The sequence below is a fragment of the Oculina patagonica genome, chromosome 2, assembly GCF_052425735.1.
Source record: "Oculina patagonica isolate OP01 chromosome 2, crgOcupat, whole genome shotgun sequence".
NCBI lineage: Eukaryota > Metazoa > Cnidaria > Anthozoa > Scleractinia > Oculinidae > Oculina > Oculina patagonica.
In genome coordinates, this window is record NC_135759.1 from 4,259,535 (window position 1) to 4,280,330 (window position 20,796).

The 20,796-nt window shown below is 39.5% G+C and overlaps 2 protein-coding genes across 2 annotated transcripts; both read left to right on the top strand.

Annotated features, from left to right (window-relative positions):
• Positions 1-488: 488 nt before the first annotated feature.
• On the top strand, positions 489-11,634 carry LOC144642713 (ATP synthase F(0) complex subunit e, mitochondrial-like). The gene is made up of 4 exons (XM_078501758.1): positions 489-634; positions 7,266-7,320; positions 10,069-10,170; positions 11,456-11,634. The coding sequence occupies exons 1-4, from the start codon at positions 605-607 to the stop codon at positions 11,467-11,469; spliced, it is 201 nt and encodes a 66-aa protein (XP_078357884.1). The 5' UTR covers positions 489-604; the 3' UTR covers positions 11,470-11,634.
• Positions 11,635-13,474: 1,840 nt separating this feature from the next.
• Positions 13,475-16,782, top strand: LOC144641721 (uncharacterized). Its single transcript, XM_078500751.1, has one exon. The coding sequence runs from the start codon at positions 13,475-13,477 to the stop codon at positions 16,769-16,771; it is 3,297 nt and encodes a 1,098-aa protein (XP_078356877.1). The 3' UTR covers positions 16,772-16,782.
• The last annotated feature ends 4,014 nt before the right edge of the window (positions 16,783-20,796 follow it).

A 20,796-nucleotide genomic window follows, 5' to 3' on the forward strand; every position in this document is an offset into this window, starting at 1 on the left:
CTGAAACGTCGGTTTGAAATAGCGTCAAGGTTCCTCTACTCGTTATTATTTGTTCTGCAAGGATATCTGGCGTTAATAATGAAGAAAAAGGTAAGTTTGTCGCGGAATTTTTAGTTTTGCTTGTAAACAAACCTTCGTGTGAGGCTCACATAAACATTGCAGCCGAGATTGCGCAGTACGGACTGGAATTCATCTTTAATTTCCTATAATAAGGTATGTCCGAGTCAAGCAAAAAAATAACTTTATTGCGTAATTTTACCCTCTGGAGCATTTGCTTGGTTTTTGACATGAGTCTTGGAGGGGGGCGTCTATTAGAGAGGGCGTCTAATACAGACATTCAATACAATACAAACAAACATTCAGGGGAGGCGTTTATTAGATACGAGGTGTTTATTTAGGCTTTTATTTTACGGTAAATGGAAATTATCCCCTCAAGCCCGGAACTGGTTGAGGGACTGGGGCTGGGCGTTTCGGTGTGAAAAGCATCTTGGGCCTGATTCTCGTGCACAACCTGGGCGCCATCTTGGATTACCGTCTCAGGTACCCGGTTTGTGGTAACTTTGCAGAGAAATTACGAGCTATTGCGACTGCTTCAAGAGTTAAGATGCCTGTCAGGGTGAATCCAGCGATTCGGGTACGTTAAAATGTGTAAAGCTGTGACATTAACTTGTCCTGTTTGGTGAAACAGGCAACTTTGTCTCCGTGAATGGTCGTAATTGTTTTTGGACCTGATATTGCGATACATGTAAGCTTAGTTCAGTTAGTTTTGTGTGCTTAATGCTATTGAATTTTTTTTCTGTTAGCTGTATATGTTTCGATTAAGCTTTGATAGTGGCAAAATCATTATGCGACAGAATTGTCTTCAAGAATAACTGCATATTGAGGATCAGATAGACTGCATGTACATTGTACTTAGCTTATTTTAGCTACAGACATAAACTCGGGTTATCTGATATGAAAGGGTTGGTGGAAATTGAACGATTTTATTGATCTTTTGGTAATAACTTTTGGTCAAAATGGTGCTGAAGATGACCTGATTTTCGAATGGTTTGATATTCAGGTTTCTGAAGTTGTTCATGAAAATTACGTTTTTGCCCATAAGAAGTGATTGGGCATTCAGGCAATATTCAAGACTTCAAAAACCAAGCTAACAGTGGCACCCTGTTTTCCCATGATCATGTCTGTTTGGTTATACTGTATTTATTCGATCAAATGCCACAACGTTTATAACAGGGTTGCCACGGTCAGGGAAAAACAAAAAATTTTCAAGGTCAGGGAAAAGTCAGGGAATTTTGTATAAAAAGTCAGGGAAAATCTTAGTTCTTGTCCAAGTCAGTGAAAAGTCAGGGAATTTTGGCTGAAAACAAAACAAAATGGATTTTTTGAGGAAGTCTAATGCCATGCATTTACATGTAAAATCCTGTGAAAAACATCAGAGGATTGAAAATGAGGAGAAAAGCAAAATGAGTCTGCAAAAATAGCTGAAGCAAATTTAACAAAAGGTTTGGCTTATTTGTTAATTCACCTTATTTAAGGTCAGTGAAAATTGTTTTGAGGTCAGTGAAAAGTCAGGGAATTTTTCTAATGAGTTCTAATGAGTGGCAACCCTGTATAAATTTTTTTTGTGATTCGAGTGCGGCATTTATTCGAGGGGGGCATTTATACAAGGGCGGTGTTTATTTAAAATTCAATTTAATTCTTGCTAACAATAGTATTGTAACTGAACATTTGAATTTTAAAAACAGAAAAATTTGTTAGTGCTTGTCTGAAAAGTTGTTTTCAATATCTTAAAGCATTGTTACAATCAAAGGAAATATTTTTGAGGCTTGCTCAAACTTGGTTACAACTGAATTTGCTTTTATTCGAGGGCAGCGTTTATTAATATTTCTGCCTTAGTGTGTGGCATTTTTTTGAGGGAGGCGTTTAATCGAATAAATACGGTAATGACAGAGCTTTCTTAGGGTGCGTTTCTTTGGGAAAAATCCAAATCCGGATTCTTGATCCAAAAACAGATTTTGCGTTTCTTTACCTATATCCGAAAATGGATTAATCTTGGATCAATGATCCGAAGAATCCACACTTCGAGTGGATACATCAGATCATATCTGAATCCGGATTTTTAGGATTCATGATCCGTGCGTTTCTTTGGGAAAGGATTCGAAAAAAGTACCTTGGCCCAGCGGTCTTTGCTGTGAAAATACAGGTTCGCTCTTTGTAAACACTGCCATACGGAAAGTTTTAGGCGGTTATTTCGATCAAAATACAAAAATATTTCACGATAGAAGGAAACGGTAGCTTCAGATAGGTATGTAGTATCATTTTAAACGGGATACAGGTTTTCTAGAACAGCCACTGTGTGCCTACGGAAGTTTATATCCTTTTGAAATTGTCACGAGTGAAATTTGCACTGATCATTTCGCAATCATTCTTCGCTCTCAGATGCTTTCTCGCCACATTGTGCTTAACGCTAAAGAAGATCTACTTTGACGTGTGGTTTTTGTAAAAGATTTTGTATGTTTAAATTATTTTAGCTACAGTACCGCTCAGAAATAAGCGTCCATCGCATACGCACCTTATACGCACATACGCACATACGCAGACACACATACGCAGATACGCATACGCGCGTATGCAACGAAGCATAAACACATACGCAGTTCTTTGTTATTCATTCCTCTAAGTTTTCTTTGTGTTGTATTGTTGGGAAAAACAAAAGAAAAATCTTTGCGAAAAAAACTTTATAAGGCGGCAGACGATCGAGTAGTGTTTGCCTTGCCTTGCCTTGAAGTACAAAGTTTTAGGACGATTATCGTTCGGCATTTCGAGACAAACAGACGAGAGTTTTGTTTACATTACATGTAACAAGATTCAGCCGCTCATAAACGTGAACTTCCCGATAGTTCAACCTCGAAAGGGTCGCTCAAGTGTTGAAACGAAAGAAAACGATGTGCTTTTATTCGACAACAAATCGATATGAAATTATCCGAGTTTTGCGGGAGACAGCTTTTGACTTCGGCACGCGCCATCGAGAAGCGAAAATAATTATATCTCTGGTTCTAAGAATCCACGCGCAGCGAATCAACATTTTCCTTAAGTCACAACTATGTAATAATATTGCAAAACAACAAAACACTGATAAAAGATGGATTTATTAATAAAACCGTACATACACGTGACAAAACATTCACCTGAGTTCAGAATCCCTTCTCAAACAATCACGCGTTCTTCAAAAGAATTAAGCAGTTATCGATCATCATGCCAAAAGCAACTCGATTCCAAACAACTAAACCTTTAAATTGAAAGTTGTTGCTGAGGTAGAGGCCGTCCAGAACAACGCAAAATCGCCAGAGAACCTGTAGTTCGTCGCAAAGTCGCCAGAGAACAAATCAAGCAAGCCGCGTGAAGTTTAAATGTCATCAAAATGGAACACGATGTGCATGCTGTTATTTGTCGGAGTATATCCTGGATCCAATAAATTAAAACTCGTCCTAAGTGGTTTCTTCAAGCAGAGAAGTCGTGGTATTATAAGTGTTCGGTTTTGAACAAAAATATTACATCCAGCCGATTCTATCAGATCGTGTTACAATTGTTTACCTAGCGCGTGAGAACGACCGCTTCTGATTGGCCAGTCTCTGGTGTCGCGACAACAAGTCAAAACAAGATTGATTTCTTCTCTCTGGATCCAGAGAGTCACAGAAGCGGTGATTCTGCAATTTAACTCAACTTTAAAAGGCGAAGGAACAGAAACAGCTTCGAGCCGAAATTGTAGAAGCGATTGCCAGGAAATTGTTTAAGACATGTGGGATTTCGAATGCTTTCGACAGTTCAAAAGACGATCACATACGCCGACAAAACAACATTCCAGAGCGAGCCGATGAACGCGACGACGAATAGCGAAGAAAAGACGAATAAAAACTTCATTCCTAACGTTGGTTCATTAAACCAAATGTCCTTTAGGAGCCAACACTTAAATAAAAGGTAATGACCAAGAATGAATTACAAACACTTGTTAATTTTCGTTTGTTTGCTTGTTGAAGTGTCACGGCATGTAGCGAAAATAATGAAATCTCTGGCTTTACTCGGTTCTGTTTGGGATAAATTAAAACGATGATTCAAACGAAAAGAGAAATTTTCTCATTGCAGTGAAAACTCGATGACTAGTGTTTCTGATGTATTGTGTATTATATTAAACGACAATCAACTGCAGTATTTATTGTAACAAAACGGAACGCATTTTATAATTTTTGTAAAACTTGCGGTGTTTGTCGCTTTGGCATGGCATGATTTAGTCAGTCTTCCTTGTAGTTAAATTTTACATGTAGCAATGTTAGGCCATTGAAAGAACAATCAACTATGGACAAAAGTAAAAACAATAAGCTAGCTCATACATACTAATAAGCATACGCGTATACAGAGTATACGCACATACGCAGATTCGCAGACGCACATACGCAGATACGCATACGCGCGTATACGCAAAAGCATACGCGTTTTTCGCGTATGTTTTGGGACGCTTATTTCTGAGCGGTACTGTAGGATACATTCGACGAAAAATAAATTTGTGCTGATATTTTATGTTCTGTGCGAAATGTGTTTACGGGGTTGTCATGGCAAAAAATCCGTTTTCGGATTCTTCATTTCTTTGGGAGCAAAGTATCCGTGTGATCTGAGATCAATGATCCAATTTTGGATTTTCCCAAAGAAACGCACCCCTAAATTGCCTTATCCTGGTTTCAGTAGCATTACGTAGCTAGGAATGTTTCTACTCCCCCTGGATGGGAAGCTAATCCATCATAGGGTTGTCCCCTAGCATTATTTCGCTACTATCCATTTATACACCCTCGTGGGGAAAGACACTGCAAATAAAGTGTACTGCCCAAGAACACAACACACCCGACCTGACCAATTGATGAAAATCGATGATCCGAAATCAATCAATTGATTTCAATCCATGATGGTTAGTTAATTGATATCGATCGGCGTCAGTCAATCAATGACCAATTGATAGTCACAAATAAAAATTTTTTAATTACATCGATTGTCATCAATTACTATCGATTGTCATTGATATCTTGTGGCATACAGTTCCCAAGGATATCCAGATATAGATTTACGCAATCCTGAATCGTCTGATCATGAGCGCACGATGTCTGAAGAGCAAGAGACATGACAGTCATAATACACCGAATGCAAATATGGCGGACCACTCGGTCGGTGCCTGGCACGAGTCGCATGAAAGCGAGGCTAGTTAGGCCTCGATGTTTGGTTTTGATTTGAGCTTCCCAGAAAAGCCTTGCTTCATGGTCGATCTGGCCTGTTAAGTTTTGGCCTTCCTACGATTTTTTTGGTTCTTTAATGCTACATAAAGGGAAAAGAATCTTCCACAGCAAAGAAAGTCTTTTGTGAGTTTCCCCTTTCACCTCTAAGGGGAAATCAGGCGATCGCGAAGGAAAGGAGTTCACGACTGTCACGATCGCCGAAGGAACTTTATAAAGTTCATTACATTTCAGGTTAGAAGATTTCAGAAAATGTGTAAGCGATCACATTTAGCTCCAAGTCATTTTTATTTGGCTCAATACTTTCACTAGCTTTAACTACGGGGCAGTTGAATTTCATTTACTTGGTTAGTATTTGTTTCGTACGATTCCGTGCAAGTGTATCGGACGCGAACAAAGCCGGACATAAACAACCTCTTTTGAACAAAGTTTGTCTTGGAAGTAGAGCTTTTCTTTACTTTGGGGAAGGTACTGGCCATGCAACTCGTGCTTGAACACCACCAGACACCACATAAGCTTGGCCTTTAAACGATTTTTCTAAGATCTTCTAACCTGAAATGTAGCGAACAAAACCTCAATATCGATCAATAAATCCCGCGGCGATCGTGAGATCCTTTCTTTCGTCTCAACGAATTGCATTGATCCACTTTTTCCCTTAGAGCAAACGGTGAACACTTCTATCACTTATCGTGGCATTCAAAATCACAGCAACTCGTAGGCGCAGCGAAAAGAAACACACAGATCGATGAATACGCAAGACTTTTGTAGGAAAACATTGTCAAAACAAAACACCGAAGCCTCACTAGCCTCGCTTTCATGCAGCTCGTTCCAGGCACCGACCGAGTCGTCCGCCATATTTGCATTCGGTGTATAAAATGCGTGGTCAGAGGCTACCATGCCTGCGACTTCACCGTAGACATTGGTGAGGCGTTTGTGGCTACAAGAAAAAGGGGAGAGCATGGAAACACTTTTAAAGTTATTAATGAGCTAAATTATCTGTTATTTTTCTGCTAAAATATGTAAAATCACATTGTACGTTTTCAGTATTTTAAAAGTTATGACCGTTTGTATTAGGACATGTGCGAGTAATAACAATGATATAAGCGGAAATGTTGTTATTACTCACACATGTCCTGATACCATGCTGATACAAACGGTCATTACTTTTAAAATACTGAAAACATACATGTGATTTTGCACACTTTTCCGCTGTGTAGAGTAGAGTTATCAGCTAGGTCCCAAAATTAAAATATATTCTTCTAAATCAAGGTCATTTTTCAAACTTTGTTCGGTGCCAATTAGTAGTGGTCATTATATCCTTGATTTGGCATTTCCAGATAAATCAAGGAAAAACTTGCTACTTTCTTAGTAAACTAGAAATGTTTACAAGCAAATTGATATAAAATATAATGGCTCCTAACATGGGCAGAAAAAATTAATCATTTTTAATCAAACCAAATCTGTTTTAGTTCTAAAGTCTTTCAGTTGCCAGAGTTTCAGGCAAATTTTTTTTTATGCAAATTTGAGTGGGTGTTTTTCAGAAAGACAGCCTCTTAAAAATCACAAAATTTTCCGTCATCGATTTCCAATATCAATCAGTTTATTGGTAGCGATTGTTATTGATTGATAACGATTATCATTGATTATCGATTTTATGGATTGGTCAGGCCAGGAACAAGGTGACCCTGGATAAGGCTTGAACTGGGACCGCTTGATCCAGGGTCCGGCCTGCTAACCATTAGGCTATTGTGCCTCCCACAAAATACATGTATAGCTCGATAAGACTTCCTGGATATACATGTACTTCATTCATGCTTTGTGGTAGATAATTAGGATTTTATATTCCTCTGAGGATGATCAATTTTGTACCCACAGCTGCCGGTACATTGTACAGTTGTAACATTAACTCAGATGCTTCAATGCTAAAAAATGATAAGCAATTTAAGTCTATAGCCAAACAACAAGTGTAACAATTTAATTACTCAACAGTTTTCAAGATATGCAGCACTGTTGCTTGGCTTGGCCTATGGATACAATAGAAACGGTAAAACAACAAGCTTATTGTTTTTTTTTTTTAATAAATACATTTTACTTACTGCTACAAGCTTGCTTAGTTACAAAATTAGATTATTATGATGGTTCTTGGGATAGTATTCCCTGCCAATCACAGCCTCATTAGAAGCTACATGTACATGTAGTTGCTGGTAAATATTATTGTCATGGGTTTCTTTGTTTGCACAGATACAATGTAGTTACTGTACATGCAGGTGTAGGTGTGGGAGTTACAGTACATGTATATCACTGCACTTGGTATTCATATATGTGTGTTAATGCATGTTGTTAGTTCACCTTGTACTGTAACAGGGCCGTAGCCAGATTTTTGGCATTCCGCATAGAAGGTGCTGAAGGTGCAAGCCACTAGTAAGGTCTTTTATTGATCTTGGGGCATCCCTAGTCAATTTTGCAATCTAGAAGCTCTAAAATGCTATTTTCAAAATTTTGAAAAGGTATTTCCTCAGAAAAATCAGCTTTGTTCAACTGGGGATAATTTTCTTAACAAGGAGGCAAGCGTGGCCGAGTGGTTTAGGGCGCTGGTGTTGTAATCCGGAGGTCACCGGTTCGAGGCCTGCCCTTGCCATTAGCTGGATTTGTTTCTGGGCTGTCCCGAGTTCAAATCCTCGACCACGCTTTGTATATAGCCAACTGGTCTGCCTCCTGCCAGTTGGGATTTTTAACCTTGTTATGTTCATTTATAAATTATTTGTTTCCTCTTTTTCAGTGGCATGCCTGTAAACTAGCTATCTTGTTGAGATATGAAGCTAAGTGCATGACCACTATAAACACATATATTTTTTTTTTTTTTAAACATATATTTTTTTTTAATTGTGTTAATCTAGATGAGAATGTGCCTCATCTTGCCTTATGCTAGTTACGGCCCTGTGTTAGTGTACATGTAACCCAAGGCTACTGGGCATTTTGTTTACCATTCTATTTCCAGTACACAAAACCCCCCGAACGGCGAATTTCTAGCTATGTCAAACTTTTTCGCTAAAATAGCATGATTTGATTTTTTAAACCAGGTTTGTGCACTTCATATAGGCTTTTGTTTTCCAAAAATTACAACACAAGCAAGAAAATCCAAGACAAAAACATCGCGATAAATTAGGACATTTATTTCATTCAAAAAAGAGCAGAAAATTAATGGAAAGTTTGTACAACTCTTACCGCATTGTTCAACTGCACGGAAAACGTGACTGTAGAAAACGGCAGGACAGTTTGAGTCCATACGGCTATGATCTTGACATCCGAGGTTCGAAGAGGTCTTCAATTCTTGGTTTTCATGTTACGTCATAAAATTCTGAAATCAAAATTCACTAGGCCTGCTAAATTTTCGTTGTCATTAGGCGAAAGATAAACTAAAAATATATATTTTTGCAAATTTCCAGATCGAAAGTGTCATTCGTTTTTAAAACAGAGCATTTTGAATATTTGAGTTCTCCGTCGTATGTGACATCAAGCTGAGTGCCGTGACAAAGCTGTTTTGTTTAAAAAAAGGCCTTTCCTTTCCATTTTGTGCAGAATGAACATTTCAGATATAATAAGTGGTGTTTATGTGAAAGTGTACTAGCTCTTAAGCCAAGGATGGCCGCTGTTGTAAACAGAATTGAGTTCCAGATGGTTTAGCTGACATCACGGCGGCCATTAGTGTCCCTCGGCAGGACACAGTTATGGCGGCTCCATACTAAGCTTTATAAATTTGCGGGGAACGGTTCGGCAAATAACTCGCGAACGGTACACCGCACAGACCCGAAACTTGGAGAAATTATTTATCTATTTATCATCTATAATATTTGAAATTCATAGCTTCTGTAGTTGAATGGTTTCGAATTTATTTTTTGATTGCATGACAGTGAAAACCAGCAATAACTCGAGCCATTCACCATTGACAAATTGTGAAAATACCGTAATTCCTTCCAAGTTTTAAAACTGGCCTCAAAATTCTAACTCTTAGAAAGAGCATCTTAGTCAATCAAAATATGGCGGAAAATGTTGATTCGCGCGTCTTCACTTCATGTTTTTATCGAGTTCTTTTCCTTCACTTCACGATTCAAGGACGCCATTTTGAAGTCTGACCATGTGCTTTCAATTTACAATATATTAGACCCCCCTCTAGGAGCCAAGTTCCTAGGTCTCTGATCTCAAATCTTAAGCGGTCAAATTCCCGGAAAAGCGGTTTAGTATGTTCCAGTGGGAAAACGGAATTCCGGTTTCTGGTTTAGTGCGATGAAAGGGTTAAGACCTGGGTGGAGAGGGGCACTAAGAGTAATTAAGTGTCTTTTTCCAAGAACACAATGTGAGAACAGTGGCTAATGCTTGAATCTTCAGAATCATTGCATGAATTGTTATGCTCGCACAACTTAATGCTTACAAAAACAAAATTAGAAGCTCGTTCCTTGCATTGTACATTTCCACTAAAAGCCACTTAGAAGAAATCTGTGATGCGGGGTGCAGAGAAAGTCCTCTTGGTTAGTGAATTTTCTTGTCAGGCTAGTCAATTTTGTGCATGGCTTGGCTGATGGGCTAGTGACATTTTTGGACTTTTTAGATCTATAGAAGATGAAGTGCAGCTGTAGGGATAGTGAGAAACACCTTTGGGGCAAGCACACAATGCTTCCAACTCGAAGGGCAAGCTCGAAAATCTGTATTCTTTGCATTCTGGCGATCAATTCTTATTTTTAAAGACAATGCAATGGCTTGAATTAAATGATTGTACTTTTACAAATTTCCTCAGAGTATCTCAAACCCATAGCAGCTCATGAAAGGGAGGTAGAAGCTCTGAGAGCCAAGGAAAGAGCAGAACTAGAGGAAATTAGAAAAGCTGAAGCTGCCAAAGGTTTGTTTGTTGGCTTGTTAATGCCAAAAGTAATGTAATAATCTTTATTTGACAATTAGACGACAAGCCTGAGTTTTCTATGAGCGAATAGTGAATGAGGTGCAACCAAGTTGACTATCAATCATGTAAGATGAGGGCGAGTGGTCTTATTGTTTTAGTAGAATCTGTAAAGGATTGCAGTCCAAAACCTGTAATTGTATGTACTTTTAAGTTAAAAATCAAGAATAACTGTCTTTTTAAAGAGCGACATGCATCCCATCGTGTTCTATTAAAAAATTAGACGACAATCTCAGGGTTTCTACCCGTGGCGCCCCTTGCCAACTATCAAAAGTCGGTAGAAACTGAGAGCAAGCCGTCTAATTGTTTTAGCATAACACAGTGGCTGATCTATTTAACACACAATATTGCAAGAGTTGATTTTTTGAAGGATTTGTTGATAAAATTCAGCGAAAAACTGGGCGCACGCTCCAAGAGCCGTCTAACGATTATTAGCATACCCACACTGACCATCTATTGGCAATCGCGCAATCTGATTGGCTACGCAGGTGCTGTCCTAGATCGCACATTTTGCTAATAGACAGCCACTGGGTTATGCTAACAGTGAACAGAAAGCAATGGAAGAAATAATCAGGTTCGCAGATTTCCAGTAGAGCATGAGTGGGTTTCTACTAATTCCCAATGGTGCGTGTATATATCAACTTACAATATGTCTACACTGATTTGACAAAAGGTGGACTCCGTGCTTGAAGGCCAATGACATTTGGCCTTCAAGCCAGTCCCGTGCATGAAAAGTGAGGGGGGGGGGGGGGGCTCCCATTGTGGAAGGCTGTGCTGGATAGCTAAGTCAGACCTAGTAGCCCTCAGGAGCCCAGGGTCAGGCATTGAATGGCTGGCTTTCTAGAGGGGTGGGCATAGTCAAGTTTTGGATCACTTTCAACAGACTTTGCCAGTCAGACCATGACATGGCATTTTGCTCATGATTGTCATGTTTTTGGCAGCTGAATCCAGCTGCCTGCAGCTGGATGACAGCTTGGTTGTCATTAGGGATGACAAGGCACTCCACCTACATGTAGCCTCCTGGTCACTCCACCTAGCCACCTGGGCCCTCAGGGGGAGGGAGAGTGGTTGTTAGTGGATTGTAGACCTTTCTGTCAGCCTGCTGGGCACGTTTTGTTGAAACAAGGCAGATTTATAAATAAAAGTTGCATAAGTTCATACAGGATATCCTACACAGAGGCACAAAATGTATATTTAATAGTAATCAGTTATCCTGTTTTCTTTTCAGTGCCACTGTTTTAGATGAGCAAAATGAGTGATTTTAATTCATGTGATTATGAGGAACTGTGAAGTTGTCTTTCATTCTTGATGCATTCTCTATGCCCTTGTAATGTACTGTTCTTTCATATGGTGTTTATTTTGTATGAATCTGACTGTACAATGCTGAAATAAAGTTTGTACAAAATATGCTTCCTCTGTGTTGCAGTTTACTGGCAGTACAGAAAAAACGTTGGTGTTAATCACCCTCGTTCCCAGGGAAGAGAGATACCCTGGGAACGAGGTTATACGAATGAAAGTGTTCTTGAATGGGTAAGGCAACTCTCAAACACATTCCTTATTCCACTATTCCGACTGAATAACACTGTATAAGGAACTACATATTATTGTGGCAAGTTGGAAGTTGGAAGTTGGAGACTACTTAAAAAGAATCAGCGCTAATAGCGTATTGGCTTAAAAAGTATTCTTACATATTCATTTGCCCTTGCACATTATCCTTTCCTTGATCGCGGTTTTCCTTCCCAGAGCTTCTTAGGCGCATCGCTTTAAGTGGAGTAAAGGTCATTGACAACCCTTCGACAGCAATCTTCCTCCCAGGTGGATCCCATCAACTTTACTTCCGCATCAGTGTTGCGTCGCCTGCTGTTTCTGGTGGTGGTGGTGGGGGGCGGGGGGGGGGGGGGGGGAGGGGGAAGGAAGTCAAGGGGTTTTTGGTTAAGTTAGAGATACGTTTAAGGCATCTATTTTATAAAAGTTGGAATCCTCTGTTGTGCCTTTTTTGTCCGTCTTCACATCGATTCATAGAGAGATCTAATTTTTTTATTCGCATTGAAGATGCGTAGCCGTTTTTCGATGATCCCTAAAAGCTTTCGCAGTAGCTCAAATCTTATAATAACAGGGCTGACCTTTATTCACATATTTTTAACATGAACAGAAACTTACTTTGTATAAAGTTTCAGGCCTATACACTTCTCTGTTTTCAAGAAAAAGATATTTAAAAATGGCTTTGCGGGTCCGAAAAGTTTCCGGGACTTTGAAGAAACGGGCCCCTGATTTCTTTGCACCTCCAGATGATTCAGAACATGTTCAACATTGCCCTGGCCTTGCCTGTTTTTGCTCGTACGTTTACATATGCATCCGTATGCGACTACCACCTCTAACGGTCTTCCTCAGAATGATTGGATCAAAATTGATGCTGCTGAGATTCAAGATCTTTGATTTACACCTGTTGATCTGTAAACCCGTTCCTTCTGATGTTGCTGCCAATGCAATCCGGTGGTCTTGCCCTGTATTTGGTCATAGTTGTGTGACTGATGAGCCAGATCATCGCAAAGTCTAAATCCTCCTGCTGTATCCAAGGGGTCCATCGTATTCCAATCTTCTTTCCCTTGGTGGTGGTTCTCATACTCCAGCCTATAACAATAATAAAAACACGAAACGTGATATCAAGCATCCTCGTCAAACGCCAGTCCTGGCATTGAAGCAGTCTGAAAGCTGGCACCACTCTGCATGATAATATTCACTCCTACGTTTGCTAAATGAGTCGAAAAAGTGTAATGATCTTTTCTGGTGTGTCAGTGTTTACGTGGGTGGGGCTGAACCGTCATAATCCAAATTCAGGTTTTAGCACACGTGGGTCAAATTAAACTTGTAATCCAGGCGATAAAATTCAGTAGGTTTTAATTTACTCCTCTAGTAACAATAATTATATATACTATCACTACTGGAAGAGAGTGCACCACTTAGATGTTTCTGTGGACAGCGATACCTACGTCATCGGACACTGAAGATAAGTTTTCGGTTTTTAATGGAAATTTACATCCCAATTGTACTTGCTTCTCTTAGAAAGCAAAAATCTGTAAGTACGAATCAGCTGCATGTTTTTCATTTTCTCAAGAAACGGAAATACGTGGAAGTTGTAATAGTTGTAATAGGAAATGGAAGTTGTAAGTTTATCGTTTTCTGTAGGAAAACATTAGGTAGCAGCATTGAACGCTCTCATTTCTTCCTTGGCCGTCTGCAAACTGCCATGGAAAGTTTGAAGGAGTTTTTACTGTCGAAGTACTTCAGTTCATTTGGTTATATTGTTGCTGTTTTCTACATTCCAGCATTAATAACATTCTTGGGATTCACAGCACAGCTTAGAACCAGCGAACGGCGAAGATTTCGCTGTCAAGTCCCCAATTCTCAAGACGAATGTTTGGCGAAATATGACGAGCAGTTCAACTCTCCTTTTCCACTCTATGGATTTGTTCTTCTGAGTTTTGTTCCTTTGGTGGTTGTGTGCATCGCTTATTCCTGGTGCTTTGTAAAATCAAGAGTTGACGAGATAGAACCCGCCATGAAGTCAGACTTGGAAAACCCCCGTCCCAGGCCAAGAGTGACAACACGCCGAGTTTTTTTCTCCTACTTCCTTCAACTGTCAGTGCGACTTACATTAGGAATTGTGTTTATATTGTTCCAGTCCATCGTCTTCTATCCATCTGGCTTTCCAATAAAATTTATTTGTGCTTCCCAAACCGCTAACTCCACCGATTTTAATGTGACCATAGTTAACTATGATGTGACAAACGATGGATCTGGTATTACAAACATCTGTGACAATTCTGTTGCTTCTGACAATGCTATCTGCGCGAAAGGAATTTGGATAGTGAACATACTTTTTGCAGTACTCGTGTTTGCAGAGATGTGTTATCTTTTTGTGCAAGCAATACAAAGCAAACAGTTCACCTTCGACTCCGAATTTTGTCATAAGTACTTTTTCAACAAGAGAAGAACTCCAGTCACGTTGCGTGAGTCTACATTGCGCATGAGAAAACGAATTCTTGAAGACACGGAAATTTTAGAACCATTAACTGCTCCAAGCATCGAAACCAAAGATACCAGAGCTTTAGATGACATTTTTGTGGACTTTGTTATTTACACTGGAAGAGCAGAACACGCGTTAAATGAGTCGTTAGAAAGACACGAAATATATGATATCTACTTGAAGCCCCAACGTGGATCAGTTGCCATAAAGAACATTGAAGGGTTATTTCTTCCCAACGAAGATACGAAACATCCTCGCAAGATCCTCATTGTTGGTCGCCCGGGGATCGGAAAATCTTTATTGTGTAGGAAATTGTCTCGTGACTGGAGCAAAGGTGATATGTTCAGAGACAGCAACAAAAACTTTGAACACTTGTTCTCATTTCAGTTCAGATGGTTCAATTCAGCTGGGACAACTGCAGAGAATATCTCTCTTAAACATTTACTAAGTCGTGTGTATCCAGAAGGAAGCATTGACAATGAGTTATTCCAGTACCTGTTGGACAACCCAGAGAAAGTCCTTCTTGTATTCGATGGCCTGGATGAATTCAAGCATCATGAAAACTGTTTGGAGGATGAGCAGGCACATGCCGGAAATAGTGCAACAGAGGAGATGCCATTCTCTGCACTGTACGTGAAATTACTGAAAGGAAAACAGCTTTCTGGAGCCACAGTTCTCACAACGTGTAGACCCAATGTGGTGCAGAGTGTCGCAGGCCTAACATTTGACAGAATGGTGGAGATCATGGGATTTACACCAGAGAAAGTTGAGGAATATGTTCACAAATTTTGTACGCATCAGGACCCAGAAACAATGAACAGAATATGGGTGCATATCAGCAGCAACTTAGAACTGTTGTCACTGTGCTACATTCCAGTAAACAGTTTTATTGTCTGTTCCCTTTTGGAAAAGTTGATCACAATTCAAGATCATAAGTCAGACAGTGCTTTGCCAACAACTTCAACAGAAATTTATGACGGAGCTCTAAGGTTGTTTATTTTTAAGCATCACCCTGAATTTAAGGGTAAAATATTAACAAGGGATTATCTCATGGGGAATGCTGGCTTCCCAGATACTGTAGAACAAACTTTAAGCCAAGTAGGATCGTTGGCCAAAACAGGAATAGACGAAAGGCGACTCATGTTTGAATCAACAGAAGTGCAGGGAATGGAAAACTGTGGCTTGTTTAACCGTATGCCAGACATTGAAGTTTCACCTTATACATTCAGATCTTATTTTTGCTTTATTCATTTGACATTACAAGAGTTACTTGCTGCCAGAGAAATTGCAAAGATGGACCCCAGTGACATCATTGATTTCATCTCATCAAATGCTTCAGATCCCAAGTGGCATCTGGTAATTCAGTTTGTGGCAGGTCTTCTCCATGGCCAAGACAGTGAAGCAATTAAAATTTTTGCCAGTCTTCTTCGTGACTCTTTGACAGTGAACGCTGAACCCAAGCAGGCTCTACTCATGATTAAGTGTTTGTATGAGTACAATGATGAAACTGCTGTACAGAATGCAGCTTTTGAACTGAATGCGAACAGTGAGTTCAATAAGAAGTTAGATTTGATTGACTGTCAAATTACACCTGTTGACTGCATAGCAATTGCGTATTTAGTTGGACATCTTAACTGCACTGCGCTGAATCTTGAGCTTAACCATGTAACTGACCAAGGTGTACCACACCTTTGTGATGCATTAAGAGGGGTCCATTGTAAACTCAATGATTTAAGGCTAGGTAGTAACAGTATAACAGATAAGGGTGTATCACACCTGTGTGAAGCACTTAAGCATGTTAATTGTAAACTAACTAAGTTGGACCTTAGTGATAACTATATAAAAGGTAGATGTTTATCGCACCTGGGTGGTGCATTAAAACATGCCAATTGCAAACTTAGTAGTTTGAACCTTAGCTTTAATTATATAACAGATGAAGGTATACCACATCTTTCTGATGCACTAAAGCATGTTAATTGTAATCTTATGATACTGGACCTCCGTGGAAACGATGTAACAGATCAATGTTTAACACACTTGTGTAGTGCATTAAAACATCATAACTGTCAACTCATTAAGTTGCACCTTGGAAAAAACGTTATTGCAGATGAAGGTGTGTTACACCTGTGCGATGCCATTAAAGACGTAAGTTGTAAGATTACTGAGTTGAGCCTTGCAGATACCAACATAACAGATGAAGGTGTATCACTTCTGTTTGATGCACTCAAGGATGTAAATTGTAAACTTACTGCGTTGGACCTTTCAGTTACGAAGACAACAGATCAAGGTGTATCACACCTGTGTGATTCTCTAAAACATGTAAATTGTAAACTCACTAAGTTGAGCCTTAGCATGAACCAAATAACAGATCAAGGTATATTACACCTGTGCGATGTACTAAAAGATGTAAATTGTAAACTCGCTGTGTTGTACCTTGAAGGTAGCAATATAACAGAGCAAGGTAAGATGCAACTTTTGCAACAACTTAAAGAGTGCCGATGCGAACTCCGAATCTAAGCCTTTTCATGTTACTTGCTAAATCAATGGTATGTGATTTTAAGTTAATACGTAACGAATGTAATGACATCTTGTAAAGGATTGGTAACATTTAAACATCAACTATTTACAGGGTCAAGTTCAATGTCTGCAATAAAAACACAATACAATTGTAGTTTTATGTTTTTAATAGCTGCCTGTCGCCCCCACTAACTGCCCCTGGGTCTCCGAGGATGAGAAATAGCATGTTTCGACTGCTAGTACAAATTTGGCGCGCTTTCCATATTGACAATTTAGTCTTTTTATGACTGAAATTGTTCATCAATCAATTTGAATTGCAAGTAATAATGTTACAGCGGGATGAATTGTTCATTTTCTAACTGTAACTTACGCTTACAGAAATAGTTACAAGTTATGTAATAATTAGCTTTAAATGTTTTTTTTATGAGCATCATGTAACAAATAACTAAGAGAACTGTCTGAACTGTAATAAATGCACTTGTAAATATCCCACATGTACTTTTGTGTCTTTTTGAGAGGAGCGGTGGCCTAATGGTAAGTGCGCTGGACTCCGGATCGAGTGGTCTGGGTTGAGTCCTGGACACGGTCACGCCACACAGCAGTCAAACGCAGCGCGCGTGCGCAGTTCCCGCGCAATTCCCGCCAAAATTTTCCATACAAAGTCTTAAATTTTCCGAAAACTTTCGCTTTAAAGCCAAAAGTTAACGCCGTCCCTGGAAAGTTAAGGTTTATACGCCGCTTATGGATTGGAAATTTGATAATTCATCTCCACTGAGTTTCCCAGCTTGAAATGTTCTTTCACCGTACCATTTCTTTAACAATTTCTTACAAAAGTTTGGCCACTTTCGAGTCAAAAGTTCGAGGCGGCGAAGACCGGATGTGACATCAACTTATGCGTTTGACCGCTGTGAACGTACGTCATTTCGTTGTGTTCCTGGCCAGGACACTTAACTCTTTCAGTGCCTCTCCCCTCCCAGGTGTATGAATAGGTACTGACAAATTTAATGCTGGGGGTAACCCTGTAAAGGAGTGGCATTTCATCCAGGGGGAGTAGAGAATCCTAGTCGCTTCATGTTACAGAAACCGGGATAAGCTCGGACCTGATGGGCCACTAGGCTAGGGCTTTCCACAAGTTGCTCGGCAACTTGTTGCCAACTTTTCATATTTCGAGCAACTTTTTCCCCTTCGAGCAACTTTTTTCCTCTTGAGCAACTTGATGCATTTTGAGCAATTTCCAGACCGAGGTTCTCCGAGGATTATCCGAGTGTTGTTCAAAGGCAATACGAACGTTTCCGAAGATTTACGAAGTTTGTCGAAGATTTTCGGGGAACATCTGAAGACGTTTCAACTTTGGGCTCATTCTGCCTAAAACATTACAAAACTCGTCAGCAAACATGACGTCATCGATATCTTCACGATTTTACTCAGTTAAAGAAAACCTTGTTATTTAACAAATTTTCCCCTTATAATTAATATGTTTTTTAGATACTTCATTGGCCGTAAAATTGGAGAAAACTGCTAAGAAATCTAACCCTCAAAGGGAAATTAGCACATATTTAGAGAAATTCTCTTGATTAGAAGCAGCGTTTTGGATTTTTTGGAGCAACTTTCGAGCAACTTTTATTATCAGAAGCAACTTTTTGGGATTTTTGCAGCAACTTTGGAGCAACTTTTTCAGAAATTACGGGCAACATTTTGGGAAATTTCGAGAAACTTGTGGAAATCCCTACACTAGGCTCGAACGCAGACTTTACCTTCACTACTTTTGTGACACAGCTGCACAGAAGCTAGGCTTCGACTAGTCATTCATTATTCTCAGGGTCAGTCGAGCGGGCAAGCACGCAAAAAAAATCCCCTCGCAGGAGGAGACGACGCGTGAGGGCGACGTTTTGCTCGCTCTCGTGCGAACAGATTTTCTAGCGCGCTCACGCGCCCACTCGAAAGACCCTGAGAAAATGTGACCACTACTCGTAGTCGAGTCTGCACGCGCGAAGTGATTTCCACGCGCGCACGCCCACTCGATTCACCCCAAGAAAACCTAGGTACTACTTGAAGTGTACACAGAAACATCAGGAGTCTAAAATGCTTGATTGAATAGATATTCTGCGATTTGCCTTGTTATGAGTCAAGAAAGTGATAGGTTAATTATATTATGTTATCGATTTAGATATAAAAACAATCCACCTCTCCTTTCTAATTAGTCGGAAAAATAACGGAATATAAAGACAAAGCTTGAGAAGACCTCGTTTTGCAAGAACCAATTCAACTTTACATCTCTTCAAGATTTACCTTACATGCAGTATTTACGTCCTCGAGCAGGTGCTTTTAAACAATTATTGGATGAGGTTTTTGTGATATACGGAATAATCAAGGTCGAGGCAAGTGTTATCAGCCTCAGCCTTCGGCTTCGGCTGATAACACTTACCGAGACCTTGTTTATTCCGAATATCACATAAACCGAATCTAATAATTGTTTTATTATACATTGTTTTTTCTGGAAAAGGAAGTAATGACAAACGATTTCAACCTGTTTCAAAACTCGTGTTAATTCCGGCTGGTCTTCCTACTAAATCGTGGAATAGTTGCTTTCCAATTTTTGTTAGTCATTTTGTGTTTTCCGGGACTTTATTGTCCAGCAATTTTTGAACTTTGGTCAAACTATTTCTCGTTTGAAAAAGTGAATCGACGAACTATGAATTTCCTTCGCCGCCATATGCCTGACACATTGCTCTTGGAAATCATGCATTGCGCGCGCAACCTACAGATAAGTGAATAATCTGCTAGCAGATTATTCACTAATCTGTAGGTTGCGCGGGGTTGCGCGGATTCCCAGAATTAGCTGTAGGCTCTTAGCCAATAAAAAGCATTAACATGGGGATAATGTCTTTTAAATGGACATAAATGCACGTAGCACATAAACAACACATGGACAACATTTGACGTAGTATGTAAACTTTAATGGTTGTTTATTATCATTTTACGTCGACTGCCTATTCTAGCGATAAAGTTTCATGCAAATCCTTATATTTTGTCACCGGGTACCACGTGATCTCTAACATGGCGGCTAAAATAAGCAGGCTAAGCATATAGCAGTGAATCTGTCCTTTTATCAGCTAAATTAAATAATCTGCTTTCATAGCAATGAAATAGATGGAAATAGGTCAGGAGAAAGCTTGGAAAAGACTGAAGCATAATAAATCTCGAGTTAGTTTCTTAATATAAGCAAAGAACTTTCTTGGAATGAGGCCTGTTTATAACTCTTGGTCTACAGCTAAAATATGATCGTTCTCTGTAATTGTTCTTAAAATACTGTAAGCATGAAGGGTAATTTTTGCCGAAACAGATCAGTCAGAACAGAATAGATTAGAAACATACGTGTGGTTCCTCAGAAAAAAGTGACTCAGTTTAAAGTTGACAAGTATAAATTTGGTTGCATATAAAAATGAAATAACAACAGATACACCTTCATCGACTTAAATTCAAGGCTGTTTTTTCTCTTTATGAAGACCATGGTTTATTTCTTCACTCTATACATCAGTATTTCGATGTAAATATTGAAGTTTTTAGCTTATATATGGCACTTTGGTTACCGTATATCTAAAAATAAATTTTTGAACATATATATGGCACTGTTGGATAAACAGCGTACCGGCCACTCCCCCCCCCCCCCCCTATTAAGCGGCCATCTATTAAGCGGCCACCCCTATCACCCCCTATTAAGCGGCCAGTCATCAAAGTCCCAATAGTATTGCCAGTATAACACTGTAAATAAAACCCTCATTTAGCGGCCACCACACCGCGACCACCTTTCGGCCGTCGGCCAATGAGAATTCGTCTCTCTATTAAGCGGTTACCAAGAATGTAATACTCGTAGTTTGGTCTTGTTTGCAACAACCTAATGACAGATAAGAGTCCGAAATTTGTTGTGACGATTGATAAAAACTTTCAAACAAACGCTCATTATCGTCTTGAAGTGATTCCGTTGTCACTAAGCAAAACAATGACCTTTTGATTTCCTGGCAACG